This window comes from Brachyhypopomus gauderio, chromosome 4, assembly GCF_052324685.1.
Source record: "Brachyhypopomus gauderio isolate BG-103 chromosome 4, BGAUD_0.2, whole genome shotgun sequence".
In the NCBI taxonomy this organism is placed as follows: Eukaryota; Metazoa; Chordata; class Actinopteri; order Gymnotiformes; family Hypopomidae; genus Brachyhypopomus; species Brachyhypopomus gauderio.
In genome coordinates, this window is record NC_135214.1 from 1,568,317 (window position 1) to 1,591,614 (window position 23,298).

At 46.0% G+C, this 23,298-nt stretch overlaps 4 protein-coding genes across 12 annotated transcripts in view; 1 reads left to right on the forward strand and 3 right to left on the reverse strand.

Moving 5' to 3' along the window:
• Nucleotides 1-23,298, forward strand: part of caska (calcium/calmodulin-dependent serine protein kinase a) — a 152,907-nt gene that overhangs the window by 63,020 nt on the left and 66,589 nt on the right. For 4 of the 9 annotated variants that reach the window (XM_077001368.1, XM_077001367.1, XM_077001372.1 and 1 more), the window contains exons 4-13: nt 1,494-1,571; nt 2,313-2,385; nt 15,084-15,186; nt 15,628-15,803; nt 16,249-16,371; nt 16,501-16,584; nt 16,744-16,840; nt 17,579-17,611; nt 17,911-18,032; nt 21,755-21,832. In XM_077001368.1, coding sequence (XP_076857483.1) covers nt 1,494-1,571; nt 2,313-2,385; nt 15,084-15,186; nt 15,628-15,803; nt 16,249-16,371; nt 16,501-16,584; nt 16,744-16,840; nt 17,579-17,611; nt 17,911-18,032; nt 21,755-21,832 — 967 coding nt within the window. Of the gene's footprint in view, nt 1-1,493; nt 1,572-2,312; nt 2,386-15,083; nt 15,187-15,627; nt 15,804-16,248; nt 16,372-16,500; nt 16,585-16,743; nt 16,844-17,578; nt 17,612-17,910; nt 18,033-21,754; nt 21,833-23,298 lie in introns of all 9 variants that reach the window. The other 5 variants (XM_077001371.1, XM_077001375.1, XM_077001376.1 and 2 more) reach the window with 2 other exon arrangements.
• gpr82 (G protein-coupled receptor 82) lies at nt 3,562-9,866 on the reverse strand. Its single transcript, XM_077001377.1, has 2 exons — nt 9,567-9,866; nt 3,562-8,795 (listed from the first exon to the last, which is right to left on the reverse strand). The coding sequence occupies exon 2, from the start codon at nt 8,778-8,780 to the stop codon at nt 7,653-7,655; it is 1,128 nt and encodes a 375-aa protein (XP_076857492.1). The 5' UTR covers nt 8,781-8,795; nt 9,567-9,866; the 3' UTR covers nt 3,562-7,652.
• LOC143511759 (P2Y purinoceptor 4) lies at nt 9,987-12,041 on the reverse strand. The gene is made up of 2 exons (XM_077001380.1): nt 11,963-12,041; nt 9,987-11,285 (listed from the first exon to the last, which is right to left on the reverse strand). Exons 1-2 carry the CDS (start codon nt 12,006-12,008, stop codon nt 10,390-10,392), a joined length of 942 nt encoding a protein of 313 aa, XP_076857495.1. The 5' UTR covers nt 12,009-12,041; the 3' UTR covers nt 9,987-10,389.
• Nucleotides 12,544-14,742, reverse strand: gpr34b (G protein-coupled receptor 34b). Its single transcript, XM_077001378.1, has 2 exons — nt 14,541-14,742; nt 12,544-14,197 (listed from the first exon to the last, which is right to left on the reverse strand). Exon 2 carries the CDS (start codon nt 14,173-14,175, stop codon nt 13,057-13,059), a length of 1,119 nt encoding a protein of 372 aa, XP_076857493.1. The 5' UTR covers nt 14,176-14,197; nt 14,541-14,742; the 3' UTR covers nt 12,544-13,056.

The following is a 23,298-nucleotide window of genomic DNA, read 5'->3' on the forward strand; positions in this document are numbered from 1 at the left end:
GCGCTGCGGAGGCCAGGACGGCGCACGCGGGCATGCGACACGCAGCGCGCGCAGAGCGGCCCGTAACGAACCAGTCCCGCGCCCGCCCTCTAGAGGCGGATCCTGGGTTTGCAGGAAAGTTCAGTTCTGCTAGAGTGGATGCGTCTCGCTAACAACGTCACCCTCCGCGCCAGCTCTGACACTGACTCTGCTAGCTTTTAAATGTGCAGGGACGTCGCACTGGGCAGTGGTCATTCATCTCAATCTGCTGCTGGCCTAGTTCTGGAGAACGTGTTAAAATCACGGGATTTATTCAGATTCAACCCTCTGCTGAACGGGTGCAAGCGTGTGGGCCCCAGCTGTGTGTTAGCAGCTGCAGTGCTTTACTAATACGAGTTCAAAACCACAATACGTACTAGACTTTTTTGCAATATTGCAAAATATTTCCCTGATTGCATTGGGGTAAACTAAGGTTAGCATGTGGACGAAGAGAAGAGATAAGATCTCAATGTACTGTGAGGAAAAATAGATGTCATTAGGAGCAAACCTGTGGATCTCTGTGAAGGATGAATATGTATATAAAATGATAGAATAAAGTGCCTGATACTCGGTGCGTGTTGGAGAGAAATGGCACAGGACAGCTTAGTGAAGCGGAAGGGCTGGTATAATACATACGTGATTGCATGGGGGATTATCTACGTGAAATGAAAGAGTCGCAGTGTTGAAATGTGATTAACGCACTTGAGAGGGTAAAATAACAGGAAATGTAACACAATCGCAGAGGTCAGAGGTCAGCGCTGCAGTTCAGTGAGCTGCATGATGATTGTGCCGGTATTGGGATTCCCACACACCTGCTCCTTCCTGTTTGGGGAGCGCTCGAGCGGCCCTCGGGAGCGAGGCCGGCTTTATATGTCCGTGTAGAGCACGTTCCTCCTTCTCCAGCTTATCGGGAGGCCCAGCTCCCACGCAGCGGGACGGCTGGGTGGCTCAGGGTCTTATCTGGAGAGCTGCACCTGTGTGTTTCTGTGGACAGCCTTCGCTCCAAAGAGCAGAGTGGACAAAGATTTCCTGTTAGACATCCTGAGTTGGCAGAATTCATTTCCGTGAGGGGACACCCCCCCCCCCCCCCCCCAAAAAAAAGAGGGAAAAAAAGAAGATCAAATAAATAAATAAATAATCCACCTCGTGAATGAATAAATTAATAAGCAAATGAGTAAATAAATAATAAAATTGATTGGTAATTATACATTTAGGAAAGCATTTCATGAACCCTTTTAAATTGTCCTGTTTGTCTGCTTAATAATGGTGTGACACTATAAATGTGCATTAGATGAGAATTATAGGTTATTATTTATTATGGCTGAAGAGTTTAATTATGACTTGACGTGTGGAGGTGAATATTTGTTGCTTGATTTGACTTTGGGTTTCTTGCATTGTGGACTTTAGTTTTGGACTCAACTTTTAGATTGCTGTGAGAGACTCCTGCATGTTTTGATAACTCTTTCTGTCCTCAGCATGGATGGAGCAGACCTTTGTTTTGAGATCGTCAAGAGGGCTGATGCTGGCTTTGTCTACAGTGAAGCCGTTGCCAGGTGAGCATCTTCTCACCGTCTGCCTTTGATAGGAAGGTTTGTACCGTCATTATCATTTGGGACATGGTAGCTACTTTCTGCTTTGACAAAACACCAGCAAAAACAGAAAGTGTAAGAATCATGATTTATTTTGGCGTTACACCAGACTACCGGTAATTATTCTTCCTGGTATTGCACAAGCACCTTTCTGACAGATACATTTCCCCAGAACCCATGTATATGATGTTGTTGTACCGAGCAATCAAAAGTGTTTGACGTCCAGGTGTCCCTCCCCCTCGTCTCCAACGCGGTCCTGCAGCTTGTCTTGGATTCTTGTGCCATGTCCTTTGGATTCAGCGCGTACCTGAAATCAGGGACGTGCTGAATCGCTGGGTTTACCCAGCTCAGACTGGTTCAGCTGGGTCGTCAGGACTTACCATCACCATCCATTCCTGATTCAGTACAGATTCGGGATTTAATCTTGCGATGTCAAAATCGTAGTCTAAAGAACTCTTGCCTGAATCAGAACTTCACACACCTTGAGTTATGAAGTTGGACGTGATCCCTCAATGACAGACCGCTAGCGTAGACATCGGTGAAATTCGTCATCGCGTGGATCCCCGCACAGACGGGCGTGAGAGCGCGAGACTCGTGCTACACATACGTGTGTGGGGCTGAGCTGTCAATCACACTCAGGGGAGACACCCCCCCCCCTCTCTCTCTCTCTCTCTCTCTCTCTCTCTCTTCTGCCCCGTTTTCTAGTCACTACATGAGACAGATCCTTGAAGCACTGCGGTATTGCCATGACAACAACGTCATTCATCGGGACGTGAAGGTAGGCTCAGCGGGTTTGATTGTGTTTTTGTGTGTCTTCGTTTTGTTTTTAAAGTAGGGCCCTGTAGATGCTAGCAGCCTCTCCTGTGATGTTAGGTTTCTGTTGCACACACTTTCATCTTGTGAATCCGGGTTCAGACTTTATTTTCAGTATGCATTGCTCTGCGTGTGTGTGTGTGTGTGTGTGTGTGTGTGTGTGGGGGGGGTTTACCTTAAAATCCACTCTGTGATCTGCATTGCTATACTGACTATGAACAGCATCTTATTGCTGTAATGTGTAGGAGGGTTTATGTACTTTAGAGCAGAATACAGTGCGATTTTCTTTATGTGTGTGTTTTAGTATTAAAGATTAAATGCTTCTGTGTGTTTTGAAGCTTCTCTGAGTTCTGGCTCTCCTGCCTCAGGTGTGCACTGCAGTGATATGTACATAAATGATTAGCATAGCTGTAGCTCTCTGTCTCTGTAAGGTCAGAATAACAACAATAATGCTTTTTTTCTTAATTATACAGTGTTCTTAAGTGTTACGAACATGTTACAGTCATAATGCTTTTAATTTGTATTTTACATCAGTACATAGTCATGTCTGACTGCTCAGTGCAACATCCTTATCTGAGGTGCATGAGGTGAACAGATGTAGACATGGCCCTTTGGCCTTCCTAGAAGTGATCACATCCGTGCACACGCACACCCCTGACCAGCACGGCCAGTAAACGTGAACCGCTTCTCCGCTCTAAATGAGCAATAAATAGAACATGTGCAAAACCACAGGACACACTTCATCTCACACAATCTACACACGCCAGCACTGATCTCAAACCAGCTGCAAACACACTGTGTGTGTGTACATAATGTTTGTTTCCACCATAGTAACTATTGTGGTGTGTCAACGTGCACATTTGAACAGTAATGAAATATTACTGTTTGTGAAGGCTACATGCTGAATATGTGTGTATATGTGTTTGTGTGTAATATATAATAAGCATATTTAATTTGTAATACCATTCTTAGTTTTGCAAAGATTTTTGGTCTGCCATAGATGACATCCACATTCCTTGTTACCACTTTTCTATACTATACATAATAATATGAGAGTAGATTGTAATAAAAAAAAAACCCACAGGTGATAAAGAAACCGTATTTGGATTCAACATGCAGAAATACACAAGAAGGTGTTTTGCTGCATGTGATAAAGTCTGTACAACCCTCTTATCAAAAATCACCATGGAGGGTTTGGAGCAGATTCACAGTGGTGGGAACCAGTTTTCTCAAGACATCTACCATCCTGGAGGACCAGAGTGCTGTTTCAGGTGCAGGCACAGATTTAGATGGAACCGCTGTAGTCCACGAGTGCTTAATAGATTTCTGAATTGGCTTTCTTTTCTTCAGAAGACCAGTTCCACTCACACTGACGTTCAAGGTTACGGTGCAGTGAAATGGATGACAGTTTCCTGATGCGTTTTGTTTGAGTCATGAATGTGAAATGGAAATGTAGTCGGTATGTCAGAACGCCGAAACATTTTCACCCGACACGTTTACACCCCGCACTTGGTCACCTTTTGTGTTTTTCTTTTGTGCGACCCTGAGCCCATGAGAACACCTGAATTTCCCTTGAGGATGTGAGAGTTTAAGGGTTGAGGACCTTCAACCCTTCAGTACAAAGCATACTTCCTGTGGTTGTCACTCCTGGCCAAACGTAACTCCCCACAGCCCTGCCCTCTTGGTGCTGATTGGGTTCACAGAGTAAACCAAGTCCTGTTTTAGGTGACACCACATTGTTAGCTCTGGCCCAAATGGACAAAACAATACTGTTATGTAAAATAGAATATACAAATGTAAAAAAAAAAGTAAAAATGTAAAAACAATACTGTGAAGAATAGTACATTCAACATCACATCTTTTTGTATAATTGCTGAATTACATTTGTGAAGCAGTCGTTCAGTGAAAATTAGAACAAGACCTTAGGAGTTTGCAAGCTTTTCTCATCACATACTGGTGCATTAATTTTATGGCCTCAATCAGCCATTGTTTTTAGTGATTGTTTTCGTGCTCTCGTTTCTGTGGTGAGCACCAGACATGTCATCGCTACTAGAGACAGGAATGGAGAACCAGATCACCACCATCTCCTCCCCAACGAGCGTGTCGTGTGTTTGTCGCCTCTGTGGTCACAGACCACCTGGGAGAGCAGGGGAAGAACACCTGTGGAAAATGTTCTCCCAGAGAAGGTGCCGTAGCACTGAGAACTTCCCTTCAGTACTGAGATTTGTCTGTAAATGTGTGTTACTGGAGCCGATGGGGAACTGTACTGAGAAGAGGAAGAGTGGAGACTATCAGATGTTTGGCAGCTATTCAGTGATTGCAGATTCAGACACCGCAATGATAAGCAGAGAACCTAGCCTGGTGAAGCCTAAAGTGGCTTCATCAGGTTTCATGACATGAATGTCAGGAGATGTGGAAGTAACTAAAAAGAGCTGTTCCCCAACACAGACAAAGAAGCAGACCTCAGCAGAGGAACAGACCTGACACGGGCAGAGAAACAGACCTGACACGGGCAGAGAAACAGACCTCAGCAGATCTTAAATGGGCAGAGAAACAGATTCAGTCCGTTATTTTCTGTCTCTCACCTCCCCACCCGTCTCCCTCTCCCACACATGCAGGCTGATTTTGAAGCAACGTGTGGGTCAGTGAGGCACCATGAATGCTTCAAGCAATAGAGCAGTGCAGTTTTACCCAGTTAACTACTGAACGAGTTCCTCATCCCATGACCCTTAAACCCCCTGAAGGTCCTCTTGATCTGGGACATAGATGTATATACACTGTCTGGAGTGACAGTATCTCACTTGTTTGCAGTTAAAGGCTTTGAGTGGCACTTACAAGTTCAAAACCCTTTGATGTTCTAATTGAAAACCATTAACATATGTAATGAAGATGGACCTTTGTACTGTTTAACAGAATCAATGGACTGAGAACCCCTAAGCCTCCACGCCTCTGCTCTGGGTCCTAGAGGAACGTTCTCTCCTTCTACCCAGCATGCACCTGGATGTTTACCCTCTGCAGTGATCTGTTGACGGAGGGGTAATGGCTCTTAATGGAGAGCTGTGATGGTTTATGGAACTGTCGGCCTCTGCTCAGCTTTAATGTTCCAATGGCTCTGTAGACACAGTGGGAGGAAACCCGACGTCTGCATATTCATATTCACACATCTGCATATTCATATTTACACCTTATTGCTCTCACGCTCCATCAGCTGGAGCAGCTGGGAAAACGATCAGAATTACATTGCTAATCAGACTTTTAATGACTAGAAAATAGAAAGTGGGTCTAAGGGCATAGCCTGGTGCCACTGCTGATGGTGAAACGGGGGGGGGTTTGGATCTCTCAAAACGGAGAAACGTGAGGTAGTATGAAACTCGTTTGCACGTCTGCGGTACACGCACTGGCGAGAGTGCAGGGAGCATCTCTGTGAACAGCATCCTCGCGTGCCTGCGTACCGCCATTTCACGCTTGTTTGCAGAAGTCTGAGCAGACGATCTGGAACTCCACTGAGAGTTCAGCGCATTCACTACACAATTACAAGAAGAAAAGCATTTGTAAATTTCACTCTAACCTGTCTGCCCATTTTTCATAGATATTCTTGTTTCAGAGGAGGGCTTAATTATTAGAGTTATTTTTGGTGTTTGTTTTTAATATGCTGGTGTCAGTACGAATTAAACCATTATGCTACAGTTTGCCTGTATTCGAGGTGAATGAAGCCCAAGTGTCTGAGGTGCTACAGGTTGGTTAGTGGGTGAGTACCGGGTCTGAAGCTAAGAAGCCCCAGCTTGTGTTTACATAACTTTTGGGTCTCAGAGGAAATTCTTCAGCATTTGTGCTATCCATCATGCCGTAGTATATTTACACTGATGGTGTAAACGTGCTCACTGTAAACGAGATTCCCTCTCACAATCACTTTTGAACACCACGGCTGTCATGGTCAAAATATCTTCTTAGTACAAGAGTGTGAGAGCAGAGTGGAGCAGCAGAAGATTGTGCTCTGCGTTTAAAGTGTTCAGGAGTCAGTCCGCTCCGGCTCCACTCTGACTCCACTCTGACTCCACTCTGACTCCACTCTGACTCCACTCTGACTCCTCTCCGGCTCCTCTCCGGCTCCTCTCCGGCTCCTCTCCGGCTCCTCTCCGGCTCCACTCTGACTCCACTCTGACTCCACTTCGACTCCACTCCGGCTCCAATCCTGCTCCACTCTGGCTCCATTCCGGCTCCGACTTTTCTTATTCCCACTGCTCACTCACTCCTCTGTGCTCTACAGTCCCTCCACTCCATCTCTGCTCCATCTCTGCTCCATCTCTGCTCCACCTCTGCTCCACCTCTGCTCCATCTCCACTCCATCTTCGCTCCATCTCTGCTCTATCTCTGCTATATCTGTGCTCCATCTCTGCTCCATCTCTACCCCATCTCTACTCCATCTTTACTCCATCTCTGCTACATCTCCGCTCTGTTGTCGTCTCACGCCTTTTTCCAAGCTCAAGCCAGAAAAAATGTTTTAATATGTATTTATAAATATGAGTTCTTAGCTTTACAAAATGACATGCAAAAGCAACACTGTAAGAAAGGTGTCATGTCTCATCTCTGAAAATAGACTAGCTAGAGATCTCCAGGCGTGTAAGAATCTGTGGTATCTGCCATGATAACTGTAAAGTTCTGCTTTAAACCCAAACTTAGCACACTAACTAAGAATCTTGAACTTAAGAAGCTATAACTCATGACCCCTTGACTTGCCAGTAAATGCAGGTTAATTGGCTCTTACTGTAGAAGTAGAACTAGAAAATAAAAGTTGTTTTGCCAAAACATCACGTTTTATATACAAGTAAAAGTAATGCTTAAATTAAGTATTTGTTAATAGACAAGTTCTATTTTTCTAATACATTTTATTGCCTGGCATTAGAAACATGGCTAAGAGTGAAATGCATTTAAATGCATTTAAATCAACAAGCACATTCTCCACAACATCAAAGACAGCTGCAGGTTAGGATTTTGCTTCTTCATCATTTGCACACCAGGTTTTACACTTGTGTTTTGTTTCCCATTTGTGTGAGATGTAGTCCAGCTCTCTGTAAGTGTTCTTATTGGATTAGGAGGTGATGGTACATAGTGAATGTTCATATTGGGTCTCCACAACACCAGGCCCACCGAAATGGACAGAGATTTAAGGTTCCCTCTGACCATAATGCAGGTCAGGAAAGTAAAATGAATCTGTTCTCCATGGTAAGAAGTTCATCTGTTTGATTCGGTTGTTTGTGAGTGCATCTCGTGTACCATGGCACCTTGGAAAGTCCCCAGGTCGTAAGCCGAGTGGCTACTCCGCGTGCTTGACCTCGTCCTGAGCAACATAATCGTATGCTTTTTGAACGTCTTGTCCAACAGGAAGTACATGATGGGATCCGTGCTGCAGCGTAAGGCTGCCAGGCAGAGGAAGGTGTTCTTCACCTCCACAGACATGGACATGGGGTGGCACGCTCTCTCGTCCTGCTCCGTCTGGGTCCATGCCTTCTGGATAAAAATGGCCTTGTATACGTGGTGTGGCAAGAGACAAACTACCAGCACGGTCTGGATAACCACAATGTTGCGAAACACTCTTGAATAGACCCTCTGCCTGTTGGGGATGACCGTGCTTTTTCTGAACCTGGAAAAGTGTCTGATCACCGCAGTGTAGGCACTTAACACCAGCAGAAGACAGAGGAAAAACATGATGATGCCTACCAAGGCGAATGCGTGGGAGCCCGAGCCTCCCACCTCCACCCCCAGGCTGTAGCACGCCTCCACGCTGCCATGCTCCGCCCTCTTCATCTCCTTCAGCGAGTAAATCGCCACCATAGGGACGATTGCCATCGCCACCACGGCCCAGGTTCCCAAACACACCCCGCGGGCGAAGGGAGTTTGGCGTAGTCGGCTGAAGATGACGTCGGGCAGGACCTCTGCGCACCTGCTGGGCCGGTCCCCGTGCTTCACCCGGATGAGCGTTGCGAAGCGACTCAATGCCAACCACGTGAGGCTCATCATGCCCACGCCGATGTTGGTGTGAAGAACCGGGGTCAGGCCATTTATGGCCAACCGACACGCAGGACTGTGCACGGGCCAGCTGGCACCAAACGCGTAATAGACGCCGAGAAACGGCATAGTGAGGCACAGCATCAGGTTGGAGATCCCCAGGTTAACCAGGTAAATGTGAGTGGCCGTCCTGACCGAGATTTTGGCCATGAAAATCCACAGGGAGAGGGCGTTCCCAAGCAGACCACTGAGGAACATTATGGCATAGAGGACGGGCAGGACTGTGTGAGTGGTGGCAGTCTGGCACAAGCAAGAGGAAATGTTGGACAGAGTGGCCTGAGGACAGAACGCCATTGGACCACCGGTTGCCTAGGTGAATAGAAAAAAAAACAGAATTGCACTTCTTGCACTGTCCAGTAGTGTCCATGTGTGGTGAGGATGCACTCTGTCTGTAGTGGTCAGTTTGGCACGATCTTAATTAAACAAAATCAAGCGCTTGGAGGTGTTCTACATCCATCCGACCCCGAGCCAGTCTCCACTGAGGGAACGATCGGCTCCACCAGAGTGGGCCAGGTTCCCCTACACTATTAGTACACGTAGGTTCCTCAGTCTGCAGATAACTCGCTCTGAAATTTACCTACGGTGCATTTTACATACTTCACGCATTCGTCGTTAATGCACAACTGTAATAAAATTTTACATTTGAAGGCTTATACCTTTTTTTTTAGCAGCGAGTGGTTTGATTACATCTTGTACCTTGCAGCTGTGTAAAAACCACACATCCTCCTCTCTCACATTTAACACCGACACAAACTACATGACATCACAAATGTTACATTGCTTGTTTTGAGATTTAATAATCTTTCCTACTGAAGATGCCAATGATGAACGCAGAAAGCAACTGTAGTCATGATTTGTAAAAACTAATGTACAGTTTCCAGAGAAACAGAATGTTTCATCAGCTGTGCAAGTAGTGTGTGTGTGTGTGTGTGTGTGTGTGTGTGTGTGTGTGTGTGTGTGTGTGTGTGTGTGTGTGTGTGTGTGTGTGTGTGTGTGTGTGTTTATGCTAAATCTAGATGGTATGCATTATACCACAGCATTAGAACTATGCAAATGCAACCAAAGCTATTTGCGACTTACAAATCGAACACTTCCGAATTGAACACGTAGGACTCGTTAGGAGAAGAGTGCCATATTGTAGCGCCTCAGATCGCCTCCGTCCTCCAGGAGGGTCCGCTCCCCGTGTGTGCGGCGTGTGTGTGCGGCGTTTGCAGCGTGTGTGTGCACTCTGCCTCTCTGAGCGCTCCCTGGGCTGCGCGTTTAGAGCAGATGAAAACGTGTTGTTCTCTTTCCTCTTTTTACTCTCGTTGACGTGACGTCCAGTTCCTCGTGTGTGCTGATTTTATGACGTGGGGAATAAGCAGGTTGCCTGCCTGCCTGTACTTGTGGATCATTTTAGGGATTTTATTTGTTTTTATTTATTTTATTTATTTGAAAGTTGTTTAAAATCTGTTTTATGCACATTCTCATAAATGATATGAAATACGCAGGCCTGTCCTAATAGCTTGTAATCTGTTTGTTTGGAATGGTGTGAATTCACTTTTTAATTAAAGCAACTGAAATGAAAATGACTTTTATAACGAGTTTAAATTACAGCGCAGTGAACAAATGACTTGCTGATATGTGTTCAGTGGTCTGCTCACAACCTCTTCTGGACACATTAGTGCATTACAAGACACCCCCACAAAACAAGACACGTGGTGGTCTGTGTGGTTCAGAACTTCACTCCGCTTTACTCCATTTCATCTTCATCTTTCATGTTTAAATAAAAAGCTTGCAATATATTTGAAAGTGTGGATAATATAGTGGGCATTACAAACTTAAATTAATAAATCAATATGATAATATAGGACACAAAGCACGTTGTTTATGGCTGGGTTCTCCTGTTTACCTCCTGTCCTGGTCAGGTGTGTTTGCCAGCGGTGACGAGGGTCAGCGAGCCCTCGGGTTTGGGGGGGGCGCGTACGTTATGCTGGGCTCTGCAGCAGGGTAGACGGAGCAGCAGGTGTAGGGCGGGGTGGAGGCAGCAGCTGAGGGCCGCCACCAGCACCGTCAGCGTCTTCACCCGGACGTCAGCCTGGGTCTCCCGGCAGCTCCTGCCGTCTCTCGTCATCCGGACCCTCTGCACGTGGTGGGGCAGGAAGCAGGCCGTGAAGAGCAGCACGGAGGCCAGGATCTTCCTCCGCACCCGGAGTCCCCCCCCGGCCCGGAGCCCGGCGCCTACCAAGCTCTGCTCCCTCACCTTCTGCAGGTGGATGATCAGCAGGCCGTAGCTGAGCAGCATCAAGGCCAGACTGACGAAGAAGACTCCCGCCCCGACGGCGTGGACGCCCTTAAGTTCCTCCGGCGCCGTGTTGAACACCTGGTCGAAGCAGGAATTCGTTTTGTTTGCCGCCGAGCCCCGTTTTACTTTGTGTCCTATGGAAGGGCAGACGACGGTGGCTCCCAGCGTCCAGGTGGCCAGGCAGATGACCCAGCACTGCCGCGGCCGCTGGAAGGCCTGGAGCAGTCTGCTGTGTGGCTGGACCACCACGCTGTAGCGGTTGATGCTGATCCACAGCAAGAACCCCATGTTGCAGTAGAGGTTGATATAAAAGCAGGAGAACGTGAGGAACTCTGATGCGTTACAGAGCACAGAGGCGGCCATCCAGTTGGTAGCTCCTCTGTAGAAAGCCGCTCTGAAAAGGAAACTACAGCACACCAGCACGTCTGAAACCATAATGTTGAGGGTGAAGATGACGGTGGCCGTCTTCTCAAAGCCACAGAGCTGCCGTATGGCCACGCCGTTGGTCAGCAGTCCTACGATAGCCAGGCAGAGATAGACCCAAGGCACAACAGTTGTGTGATAGTTTTCAGGAACCATGTGACACCTTTCCAAAACAGGAAGCAAGTAGCTGTTATCTATTTTAATGTCATAGAAAATGACAAGATTAATGGCTGACGTGTCTGTGTATTCAGTGTTCAGCCATCAAGAAATGTTCCCACACACTAAACACGCCCGTCCCTGCTCTGTGGCACATAGACTTACTCTCGCGTACAATTAAATAGTCTGAGTAAGTTTTACTCACAGTAGCCTTGCTTAATATTTATTCTGTTCCTCAACTAATAATCAAATCAAATTTTCTCCAAATTAATTTGTAGATTCCCAAAATTTATCAGTCTCGTGAACGCGTATCTGCCTCTCAGCTTTGCTAACGTTCTAATATCTTTTGGTAATATTTAGTTAGGGATTGGCTAAAATGCTCATTAGCATGCAGTGCTCAGGTCTGGGAGCCTGAGGTTGTATTGCTCCCCGGATCAAACGGTCCTACCTCTACGCATGATGGTTTGATGCCTGAATAAAGACGTGGCTTTTCTGGAGGCAGGAAAGGTTTACTAAGCTCCCATTCATGGCTCGTCCTCCAAAAACAGACACATGATGGACATAAGCACTGCGGCGTGTAGCGTGCGGCGTGTAGCGTGCGGCGTGTAGATACCTCTCTGTGAATGATGATCCATTGGTTTCAGTGCAGTTTGTTGCATTGCAGCTGGATTCTGACATTGTGATTGTGTTTTCTTGCTGGCTTCCTCTATGATCTCTGATGAACAGCTTGCATTCTGAAGATGTGTTCAGAACATGGGGAGGAGCTGTGCTCAGAGGGGAACCATGCAAGCTTCTGACCACATCCTGCACTAGAGCCTTCATGATCTTATTTAGATCCATCCTGTGTGCATTTATTATCTCTTTGTGGGTGATCCAATTAATGACAGTGTGGTGGATCCATATAGTGATCTATTAGATTCAAACATTCATGGTCAGCAGTTCAATTCTGGATCTATTACACTCTTCATGTCACCGTTCATGTCTACTGTTTTGAGCCTGTTCATGTTTTCCTTGACAACATTTTGCATGTCTTCAGCAATTGCAATATTACACCAGTAGAGGGCACCCTTTAATTGCAGGCTTTATTTAGTGCCTGTGTCAACTTTACACTTTTAGCTATTAAACACCCCAGTAATTATAATAATTATCAGAGTAGTTTTCTTTCACAAACCTTGCAGGTTAATACTTTATTATAATGCATTATTTTATATATTTTGTTATTTTTGCATCTATATGTATTATATAAACAAATGAATGTTCAGAAAATACAGTTGAGTGATCTGTAATTGTGAAAGATATACAATACATACACATATGTATGCACACACACGTACTGGAATCGTTTAGAATTTTTTTTTTTTTTTGGCAGTATTAAATTATTTTGCACATGAACATATAATGAAAGCAAGAAAATGTAGTGTTTGTCAAATACTACTTTGTATACTTATGTATACTTAAGATTATCTACTTATATACTTAAGTCTTTAAGATTATCTACTTATATACTTAAGTCTTTAAGATTATCTACTTATATACTTAAGTCTTTCTACATTTAGGGTCATTGCTCACTTATCTTCAACCACTATAGCTATCCTAGATCATTGGGCACTGATTTCCGAAGGTTTACCACAATGTTAATTAGTCTTTTGTGACACTTTTAACTGTTAGTTGCTCCACTTGTATAACTGAATGGACAATTTCGTCTGATCATATTTCATTTCTATAATCATTATCAATGTCATGGAGATTTGACTTGGATTCATCTCTTCTTCTCAAGGTGTTGGTCTCACTCTCAGTAAGGTGACCATTTTGGTTTCTCCCCATCTCATTGCTGGAGCTGCTAAGTCCTCCAGAAACCTCCAGGCAGAAGGTGTTGCGTAGCACCTGCAGCGTAACCTTGCGCACCGATCCACACAGCAGAAAATACACGACTGGGTCCAGGCAGCTGTTGAGCGCGGAGAGGAGCAGAGCTATCTCGTTGGTCGTGTTGATCACTTTAACCCACTGGCAGGAAACATTCGTGATCTGTGACAGGATGTAGAAGATCCTCACTGTGTGGTAAGGGACAAAGCACAGGGTGAAGAGGAAGAGGATGAAGAAGGACTTCCGAGCTGTTCTGTTGTACTTGGCTGCGTTCGGAAGATCTGGTTTCTCCCGAGAAACCTGAAACAGCCACTTTGCAATCTTCCCATAAGACGTTATGAGGGAACCATAGATTACCCAGAAGGCAAGTACCAAGGCAAAGTTGAAGTAGCCTTTCCATTTGTCTTTTAACAGTCGCCTGTAATTAAAACACTTTCCGGAGTGTGTGTGATCCTTAGAAAACACGATCATTGACACTATCCCACCAATGGCTACAAGCCAGATAAAACAGCAGGTGAATTTACTCTGCCTGTAGCTGAGGAACCTCTTCTTCTTGGAGACCTTCTGCAGCTTCGCGTAGCGGTCGATGCTGATGAGTCCCAGCAGCACGATGCTTATATACATGTTGGCGTAGAAGGTATTACCCACAAACTTGCAGAGCACTGAGGACATGGTCCACTCCTCATGGTTGGCATGGTAGGCCACACGCAAAGGCAGACAGATCACGAGGAGCAGGTCGGCCATGGCCAAGTTAATGAGAAAGATCTGCACCGAGTTCTTCTTGGAGTGGAAACGCAGGAACACCCAGAGAGCCAGGAGGTTGCTGACCAAACCAAGCAGGAACAACAGCGAGTAGGAAACTGCAAGCAGGTCCCGCAGGTCGTCACCTGTGCTGCAGTTGTGCTGCAGTGTGGAATTGGGTTCTGGACTGGTGGGGAGGACCCACAAACCGGCGTCCGCCATTACACAGGCAAGGCCGCCAAGCCTTGGAAAGAAAAGCAGGTCGTTATAGTGCATGGGATTATTGCTGCTAGCTTTATTAAAAGTTCTTTTCATCTTCCTTTTAACATTTAACAAGTTCCACTAGCTCAGACGAGATTGCGTGCCAGACGTCAGTACTGACGAGAACACTCCCAACTCGTTCTCTTCCACATGAAAAAAGTCAGATCTGGGAATCTCTTTCTGTTTTCATAAATATTCCCAAGTCTTGGGCTTGGAACCATATGCTATCAAGAGTCTATCACCCAGAGACATTTCACGGGCCCAGCACTAGGTCATTGCTGCTATGTTGCTACTACTTGATCTTTAGGTAAGGCTGAGTTACTCACTGTGAGAGATCTTTAATCCAGGAGTCCCAGTTTAATTCTGCTTCCCTCAGTAGTGGATGAGGAGAGGTCCAGTGCTGTTCTGTGCTGTTGGGTTCTGGACCTTACTGGACCTTCTGTTCAATATTCCTTAAATTGCTCAGACTTCCTTTCTTGGTTCTCGCACTATTAAACGGGTTCCTCATGTGTGTCGCTCTCAGCTTGACAGATTAATCTGCACTAATGCATGTCACCGTGCGGAGGAAGTTTAGAGGTGACGAAAACCACAACTGTACTTTTTTTTTTTTAAAAGAAAAAAAATATCACAGCATAACACAAGCTGACATACAAACCAAGTTGACTTGCACTGACCAAATACAGCCTGGGTTTGTTTAACGAATTGAGAGAAATTCAGATAGGAAAATCAAGATCATTTTGTCAGAGTTTTTGCAGGTTACCAGTTATCTTCACATATATGTATAAGCACATATACCACTGTTATAGAACAGACTGCACTTGTGATTACAAAAATGCATGTGTGTGTGTGTGTGTGTGTGTGTCCTGCAGCCCCATTGTGTCTTACTGGCCTCAAAGGAGAACTCTGCTCCTGTGAAGTTAGGGGGCTTCGGAGTTGCTATACAGCTGGGAGAGTCTGGCCTGGTGGCCGGAGGTAAGTGACCTGGTGCAGAGACACTACACATGTAGCCTGGACTGCTTAGGGCAATAATGGCTGAAGGTTTAATTAATGTTACGGTGTCACATCGCTCTGCGTCTTCTTGATGTCCTGCTGCAGCAGGATGTGCTTACGTAGCAAAACTTCCACACATGCACCAGATATGAGTTATCGCTTTATATAATCTGCAACCACGAAAAGAACCTCTGTAGATGACCACCGTATGGACGGATGTCGCACGCAGCACCAAATGTAGTTCCTGCTCACCGTGAATCCGTTTTCATCAAAACCGAGAACTGAAACGCACGCAAATATACAGCCTTCTTCTGTTTCCTAAAGATTAGAGGTGCATGCAGGTGGCTTAGTTTTTGCACGTGTGTGTGTGTACGTGTATGTGTGTGTGTGTGTGTGTGTGTTGCACGATGATCGCGCGTGCAGGCCGCGTGGGCACGCCGCACTTCATGGCCCCCGAGGTGGTGAAGAGGGAGCCGTACGGGAAGCCGGTGGACGTGTGGGGGTGCGGAGTCATCCTCTTCATCCTGCTCAGCGGCTGCCTGCCCTTCTACGGCACCAAGGAGCGCCTGTTCGAGGCCGTCATTAAGGGAAAATACAAGGTAGCCGCTCCAGTTTGGTTGCCTCCCTGAACCCAAAGTCCAAGCCCGAGTTTCACCTCTCAGGGGTCAGCTAGGCACTGGATTATCACTATTTAATGTCTGACTTTAAGGCCTATGATATGCAGTTAAGAGCATTTAAGTAACTTGTTTGACTTTCAGCCTTTGTGTTTAACAGAGTATAGTGGTCTACTAACAAGTCACATGTACACATAAATCCTTCTGTCTTAACTGTACTTCAGCACTTCAGCACTTAACTTAACTGCTGACGTGCTCGCTCTCAGACTTTTCATCGTTTTTCATCAGGAACTCTTCAGCCGTTTCACCCAAAGTCTCAAATGTCACTTTGTGTGTCTCTTTGTGTGTATCTTTGTGTGTCTCTTTGTGTGCCTGACTGTGACGTTCTGCGTGTGTCTTGGTGTGTCTTTCCACGGTGACCCATATTCAGATGAACCCGCGTCAGTGGACTCACATCTCGGAGAGCGCCAAAGACCTGGTGCGCCGTATGCTGATGCTGGACCCTGCTGAGAGGATCACGGTGTACGAGGCCCTCAACCACCCCTGGCTAAAGGTTGGCAGTGCCCACTCTCCCCGCCCACCTAGAGCGCTGTGGCATTATTGTGGTTAATGGCAAAAAAAAAAAAGTGTAACCATGAAACGTGTGTGTGTGTGTGTGTGTGTGTGTGTGTGTGTTATTCAGGAGAGGGACCGTTATGCCTACAAGCTCCACCTCCCAGAGACAGTGGAGCAGCTGAGAAAGTTCAATGCGCGGAGGAAGCTTAAAGTGAGCCGTAGTGCACGCGCACGCCGTAGCCCACGCAAGCCCTTCGACCCACGAGACACACACGTGCCGTCTGTGTGTTGAGAATCTCGCGGTCGTTTAATGAACCGCACATTTATCTGTTGACCATACTTAGATTAGGACTTGCATTCTTGCATGCAGGGCGCCGTTCTGGCCGCAGTCTCCAGCCACAAGTTCAACTCCTTCTACGGAGACCCGCCGGACGAGCTGCCCGACTTCTCTGAGGATCCCAGCTCATCTGGTATTCATCTGCCCAGACGTGGTGCTCAGACACCCGGACACCACACCAGCCGACACTCTTAACTTTTAAAGTGTTGTTTCAAAACCAAAATGCAGTGATTTCATACTGACTGTGTAAGATGTATTCACACTCACTTCATGTAATTCACAGTTTAGCTTTTATGTTGTTAATGATTGGTTTGTGCAGATCGTGAAGGCAGATGTCAGAGAGACTAGTCACGTGTGAATTGATCTGATGAAGATATGGTGAAATACTGCCACATGTGTGTGGCAGTTGTAAGTCAGCAGTATGTGTGAGAGAGCGAGAGAGAGGCATAACTAAAACACCCTTACTCGAGATTACAATCTAGTTGTGTTTAGCAACGGTGGCAAAAGCAGTATGATAAACTAAGCTAGTGCGCAATGAATAAAGAAACTTTATTAGTAACAATATTCACAATAAACACTTCTTCTTCCACCAGACAATGTAGTCTCTTAACAGGCTTTGTTGCTAAGCAACACAACCACAAAACAATTAATCTGTTCAATGGAGGATCTCAGTAATACAATATCCATTCATAGTGATATCAAGGACTCTTATCTGCTTCCAGCACGGCGCAACCAATCAGATTTTAGGGCCGGAACTATCATTTGCATACAGGCTTACACATAGAAATCTTTTTTTCTGGATGGAATATACCACCAACTACTATACTACTATTTCCTTGTAAATATAATGTTTGTTTTTGTCCCAATGCTGGCCTCCCCCCAGGACTGCTAGCAACAGAAAGTAGGTACCTCTGTCTTCATGGACTCGTGGTTTATATGGTGACCCGAGTCATCTCTCATATCTCTGCCTTTCACATCAGAACATCAGCTCATATCTGTCCCTGCACTTATTTAATACACCGGCACTGCAGCGCTCGTGTGGCGTGTGGTGTTTCTCACGTGGTGCGTTTTGAGACGCCGCAGGTGTTTGTTGTGAATGGTGCGTTGCACATCCATACTGTGCTGAAGGTGCCGTTGTGTGTGTGTGTGTGTGTGTGTGTGTGTGTGTGTGTGTGTGTGTGTTCTCGTGTCCACGCGTAGGGGCTGTATCACAAGTGCTGGACAGTTTGGAGGAGATCCATGCGCTGACGGACTGTAGCGAGAAGGACCTGGACTTCCTGCACAGCGTCTTTCAGGACCAGCACCTCCACACGCTGCTAGATGTACGTCTGTTCTTCGCAAACGCACACACACACAAACGCGCGTAAGACACACACGTCATGCGTCGTGGGTCTGAAAGTAAAGGCAGACGTGCCATGTTGCTTTTACAAGGGCTTCGGCTTTGCGACGGACAAAAACTGCAGTCATGATTCAGCGGTTGCCTCTGTCCTCGACACACACACACACACACACACACACACACACACACACACACACACACACACACACACACACACACACACACACTCTAAACCAGTGAACCTACAAGCGAAGCCGTGTCACTGTTTTTTATTTCATTTTTAGACTTAGGGATACTCAGAATACAGTCAAGAACAAGGTGAGTGCAGGCTCACCTCTACCTTTACCCCAACATGCCCCAACCTGCCCCAACCTGCCACCGTGTAAAATAAAGGGTCAGGAGAAAGAGTTATGCTAAACGTAATGGACAAAGTCGTCCTAAATTTAACGTGCGTGCAGGGACTGTTTGAGGGACATTTCTTCTGATCCAGTGGTCCTCTGAGCTCTGCGGTCTGGAGTAAGACGGACCTTTCGCTCGTGCGTTATCTAAAGCATAACCGCATGGCCCTCACACAGCTGCCCACCGAGGTCCTCTGTGCCTTCTACAATACCTCCGCACGCAGAAGCCGGGGAAAGGTCTCGCAATGGGTTACGCAACGCAGTCGTGCATGAGTAGACATCAGATGACAATTCTCAAAATATGCCCCTTCTATTCCAGACGAGCCTCCATAATGAAGACTTTGTGTACTTTTGGAAATGTCAGACACAGTGGGCTTCATTCATCATTCAATGATTATTTGTATTTAAGTTATAAAGTGCACTCTGTCGCGCACGTACACACTCGATAGTCTTGGGTCTTTGTATACGTCCAGTGTTGTGCCAGTGTGTGTGTGTGTTGCCTCAGTGAATAGTCACAGCTGCACATCCACAGCTCTGTTTGTGTGTGTGTGTGTGTGTGTGTGTGTGTGTGTGTGTGTGTGTGTGTGTGTGTGTGTGTGTGTGTGTGTGTGTGTGTGTGCCTGCGTTGGTGTGACTGTGGATGACTGGGTTTGGTGACCGGGTGGGGGTGTGTGTGAGAGATACAGGCTCTCCATGCACAGGAGAACACAGAGGAGGCCCGGTGCCTCTCCTCGGTGCCGAGTGGGTGGGCGTGTCTCAGGGAGGCCGTGAATGCACACAGCCCATTGAAAACCTGAACGCCGCAGTGAAAAGGCCAAACAATGGCTCCTATTGTCACACATGGCGATCAGGGTTTGTGTGTGTGAGGGGACGTTCTTCACAACAAGTCCTTGCTGCTCCAGAGCACTGTGGTGTAGGCACAGAGACCTTCTCTCTGGTGAGTAAACCTGGACGTCTTCTGTATCCCAAGAAATGCTGATTCAGACCGCTCTGGGTGTAGCTACAAACCTTGCTGTTCTGATGTGCTGTTTTGGACGTTTTAAACTGAGACAGCCTTTCAGCCATTTTTATGCCTGAGATGAGTTGAGTATCCAGCAGGTTGACTTAGATTAAACTTTTCTGGCACAAACAGGAAGAGGTAAAAGTTAATCATATTGCTGAAATTTGGTTTACATTTGAAATTTACACTTTAATAATGTAACTAGCTGTATAATACTCAACGACATAAATAGTAAATATGTAAGTCTTTTGCTTTTCAGTGTTTTGTATTGTGTCAGAATTTAAAAACTGGTTTTAAATATTTATTCAAAGAGTATTTCAAAGATTGTGACACCATGCTTCTGAGATGCTGAGAGAACTGATTTCAAAGCTGTTCTGGTCTTCAAACCATTTTCAAGATTGTGTTCCACCTCCGACAGCACGGATTGCTTCGTTCCTTCTGTAGAGTTGGGAGAATACTTGACCAAAGACAGCAGGATTTGTCAGTCCTCTATGAGAAATGGCACCTGCTCACACCCACACCTTAGGCTGGTGGGGTTCCAGGGTTGGATCAGGGTGAAGAGCTGCAGAGAACTGCACCTCCGCTCTGGGAGCTCAGGTGGAGCTTGACGTCATGTAGACGTCAAGTAGACATCATGTCGGGAGCTTGACAGGAAGTGTCTCGCTGTGTTCACACGCTGCAGGAACCCAGTGGCTCTAAGCCTGCTGGGTGGCCCGAGTGTGCAGTTTTGTTGTTACCTGTTTTGTGGTGTTTTGTTGCGTTGACACCTCTTCGTCATCTTCACCTGTGATCACGTTCACCACCGGTATTGACCTCCATCTTGGGTCATCACAAGAGGAAGGTGAGGCATGTAGTGGGGTGTAGTGCGTCTCGGAGACGTATCTCACTCAGACCTCCTTGGTAGGTGGTGTAGTATTTGTAGTTTGAAAGATAATGCATACCGATGCGTTCCTGGTTGTAGTTAATAGGCACGAGGCAGCACTGCGTGGGGATGAATGTAGAACTGTGGTCCTAATGAACCAGAACACGTCCGCAGACCTCCTGCCTGCGTTCTTCAGTGGGATCCTGTGTTCTTCAGTGGCTGGTACTTGGGGAGCACTCATGGAGGACATATACAGACTTTGCCTGCCTGACAGTAATAAAACTGTTTGATAGGAACTCAGTGGCCGTCTAAAGAGAGGGTTAAGATATATTTCACATTTAAATCCTGATGAGGCACTCGGTTCTGTTCTGGATCTCATTTGGGTTCTGTATTTGCTGCCTAATGGCGTCCTGGGATAATGTGTATACCAGCTTGAGTTTTGACAACAAATAACTAACATTTGGACTTAATATTTCAGCCTCCTTCCTGATTATTTGATCCTTAACACTGTGAGACAGATGGGGGCAGTCATGGTCCTGTGATAAGGAACTGGTCTTGTGACCGGAGGGTCGTGGGTTCGTTTACCAAGCCTGAGGCCATGACTGAGATGCCCTTGAGCAAGGCACCTAACCCCAACTGCTCCCCGGGCGCCGGGCTAGGGCTGCCCACCACTCTGGGAATGTGTGCACCACAGCCCCCTAGTAATCACTTGTGTGTGTGTGTGTGTGTGTGTGTGTGTGTGTGTGTGTGTGTGTGTGTGTGTGTGTTTGTTTGTTCTAACTGCACAGATGGGTAAAAAGCGGAGGACAAATTTCGATTGTGGTGAAAAATCACAATTGACAAATATGGCACATTTCAGATTGAGTAAAAAATTGGGCAGTCTGCTTAAAGATGTCCTGACCTGAGGAATGTAACGTAAGCATTCCAGGCTGTGCTTTACGGCCGAACCACTCTACTGAGGAAATTGTAGTTTCTTCATTAAATAATAAATGAAGTGCTATGTGATTTGTATGGGTGTATTCCACATGTTCAAATATGTTTATTTTTAGATGAGTAATGAGTACAATTTTATGTCTTACAAAAGGCTAAATAGAAGCAGACATTTTTTTATTTGCCTTGTGGATAATCATTATTTATGTTGGCCTGGATATGGCTGCCATGAGAAATGCCTGTAGCATGTAATGGGATACATTAAACTGAATGATGATTTCCTCGTTAGAATTACGGGATCAGTTGCCAAACCACATTAAGACTGTAGATGGCATTAAACTAGAAAGCAGCCAGTAAGATCTGAGACGAACCAAAATCACCTGCACGTCTAGTCAGAAAGCACATAACTTGTGATTAAATGTGTTCATTTTTTCTTTCTTTCTTTCATGAAAGAGTGCGGTTTGTGGTGTAGTCTTCCTCACTATCTCCTCCACACTCCTACTTTTATTTTTCAGCTGTACGACAAGATCAACACCAAGTCCTCACCGCAGATCAGGAACCCAGCGAGCGATGCTGTTCAGAGAGCAAAAGAGGTCAGCCCCGCCCCCCACCCCGCCCCGCCTGCCTGTGACACACAAACAGGCCGTGCACAAGCACGTTCGCGCCCTCGCACACGACCACGGCCTTACACCTCACAGTGGACCCAGCGGTAGACCGCCACGTCATGGTTTCAGTCTGCAAGGATAAACTGACCTCAGCAACTAATTAAATCTCCCTTTACACACACTCGTTATAGCTTTGCTAGAAATGTAAGGTCAGATATCCTTGAAGACTCGAAGTTGAAAGGTCAAAGTCGGCAGTGTCTGCTGGCTGAGGTGTGTCAACAGGAGCCGGAGGAAAGCTTTCAATAACACATAAAGGTGTAAGCGGCCTGTTTATGAAGGGCTTGTCATTCATGTTCAAATCAGTCATTAACTGACAAGTAGTGCCTTGTGTTTTCTTACCACCACCTTGTCCTTCAACATCAGAGGTGTGCATTCCAGGTTCAGAAAGTAAAAGTCCTCACCAGGATTTTACTGCAATGCCCACCTCTGTTCAACATGTAACGCTCTTTGGGCTGTCATGGGTGTTCCTGCTCCTCTCTTACATCTCTGTTCTTCTGTCTATAGCTTAACATGGTCACTGCTAAGACTGTAGCAGTTCCTGCCTGCACATTGCTCTAAAATCCAAACAGCTCTGCACTGCACATGCGTAGCGTTAGCATTAGCGTTAGCATTAGCGTTAGCTCACTTGTTCTGCTTTGTCTTCTCCACCTTATTTCACAGGGAGGGATTAAAGGATTGTGGTAATCATTTTTCAAAATTGCTATTTTGCTCCAAAAGTGTGCCAATTAGGATTCTTTAAATGAAACCAAACTGCCGTTGTTGAGACTGCTGTAGTTCAGTAGATCATGTGTAAGTTGACACTTATCTGGACCCCAGCACAATTAAATCTAATCATGACGTTCTCGGCTGCTGCGGCCGGGTCTTTTCACCATTGGTCTTATTTTGTCTGTTGTTTAACAGATGTTTGGTTTCAGTCAGTACTTCTGTATTGATTCAGTATATGACTTCTACAAATTCCTTGTGGTGTAACCCTTGAGCTATGATGGATTTTCACTTGAATTGGAATGCGTCTAGAGCAGTCTCAATCTCAGTAGGGTTAGGAGGTTTTTGTGAAGGTTGGGGTATAAAAGTCAGTGTGTAATCTGGTACTTATTACAAATTGATTATTGAAACTTATTACAAATTAGAAATTGAAACAGTTCATGAAGTTCTGCATCTGTACTGACGGTGAAAATATAACAGTTGACAGGACTGCTGTGTCCGCTGTGGGAAGCCTCTGGTGGTCTTCTGCCATCATGGACCAAAAAAAAAAAAAAAACACAGTTCATTTACACACACACTCAAGTTCCACATAAGGAAGCAGGTTGCATAAGCTGCCTGGGGCTTTAGATATGCACGGGGTAATCCGCACGACCGCCGTATCGACGGCCCAACCAAACGTGTGTGTCTGTCTG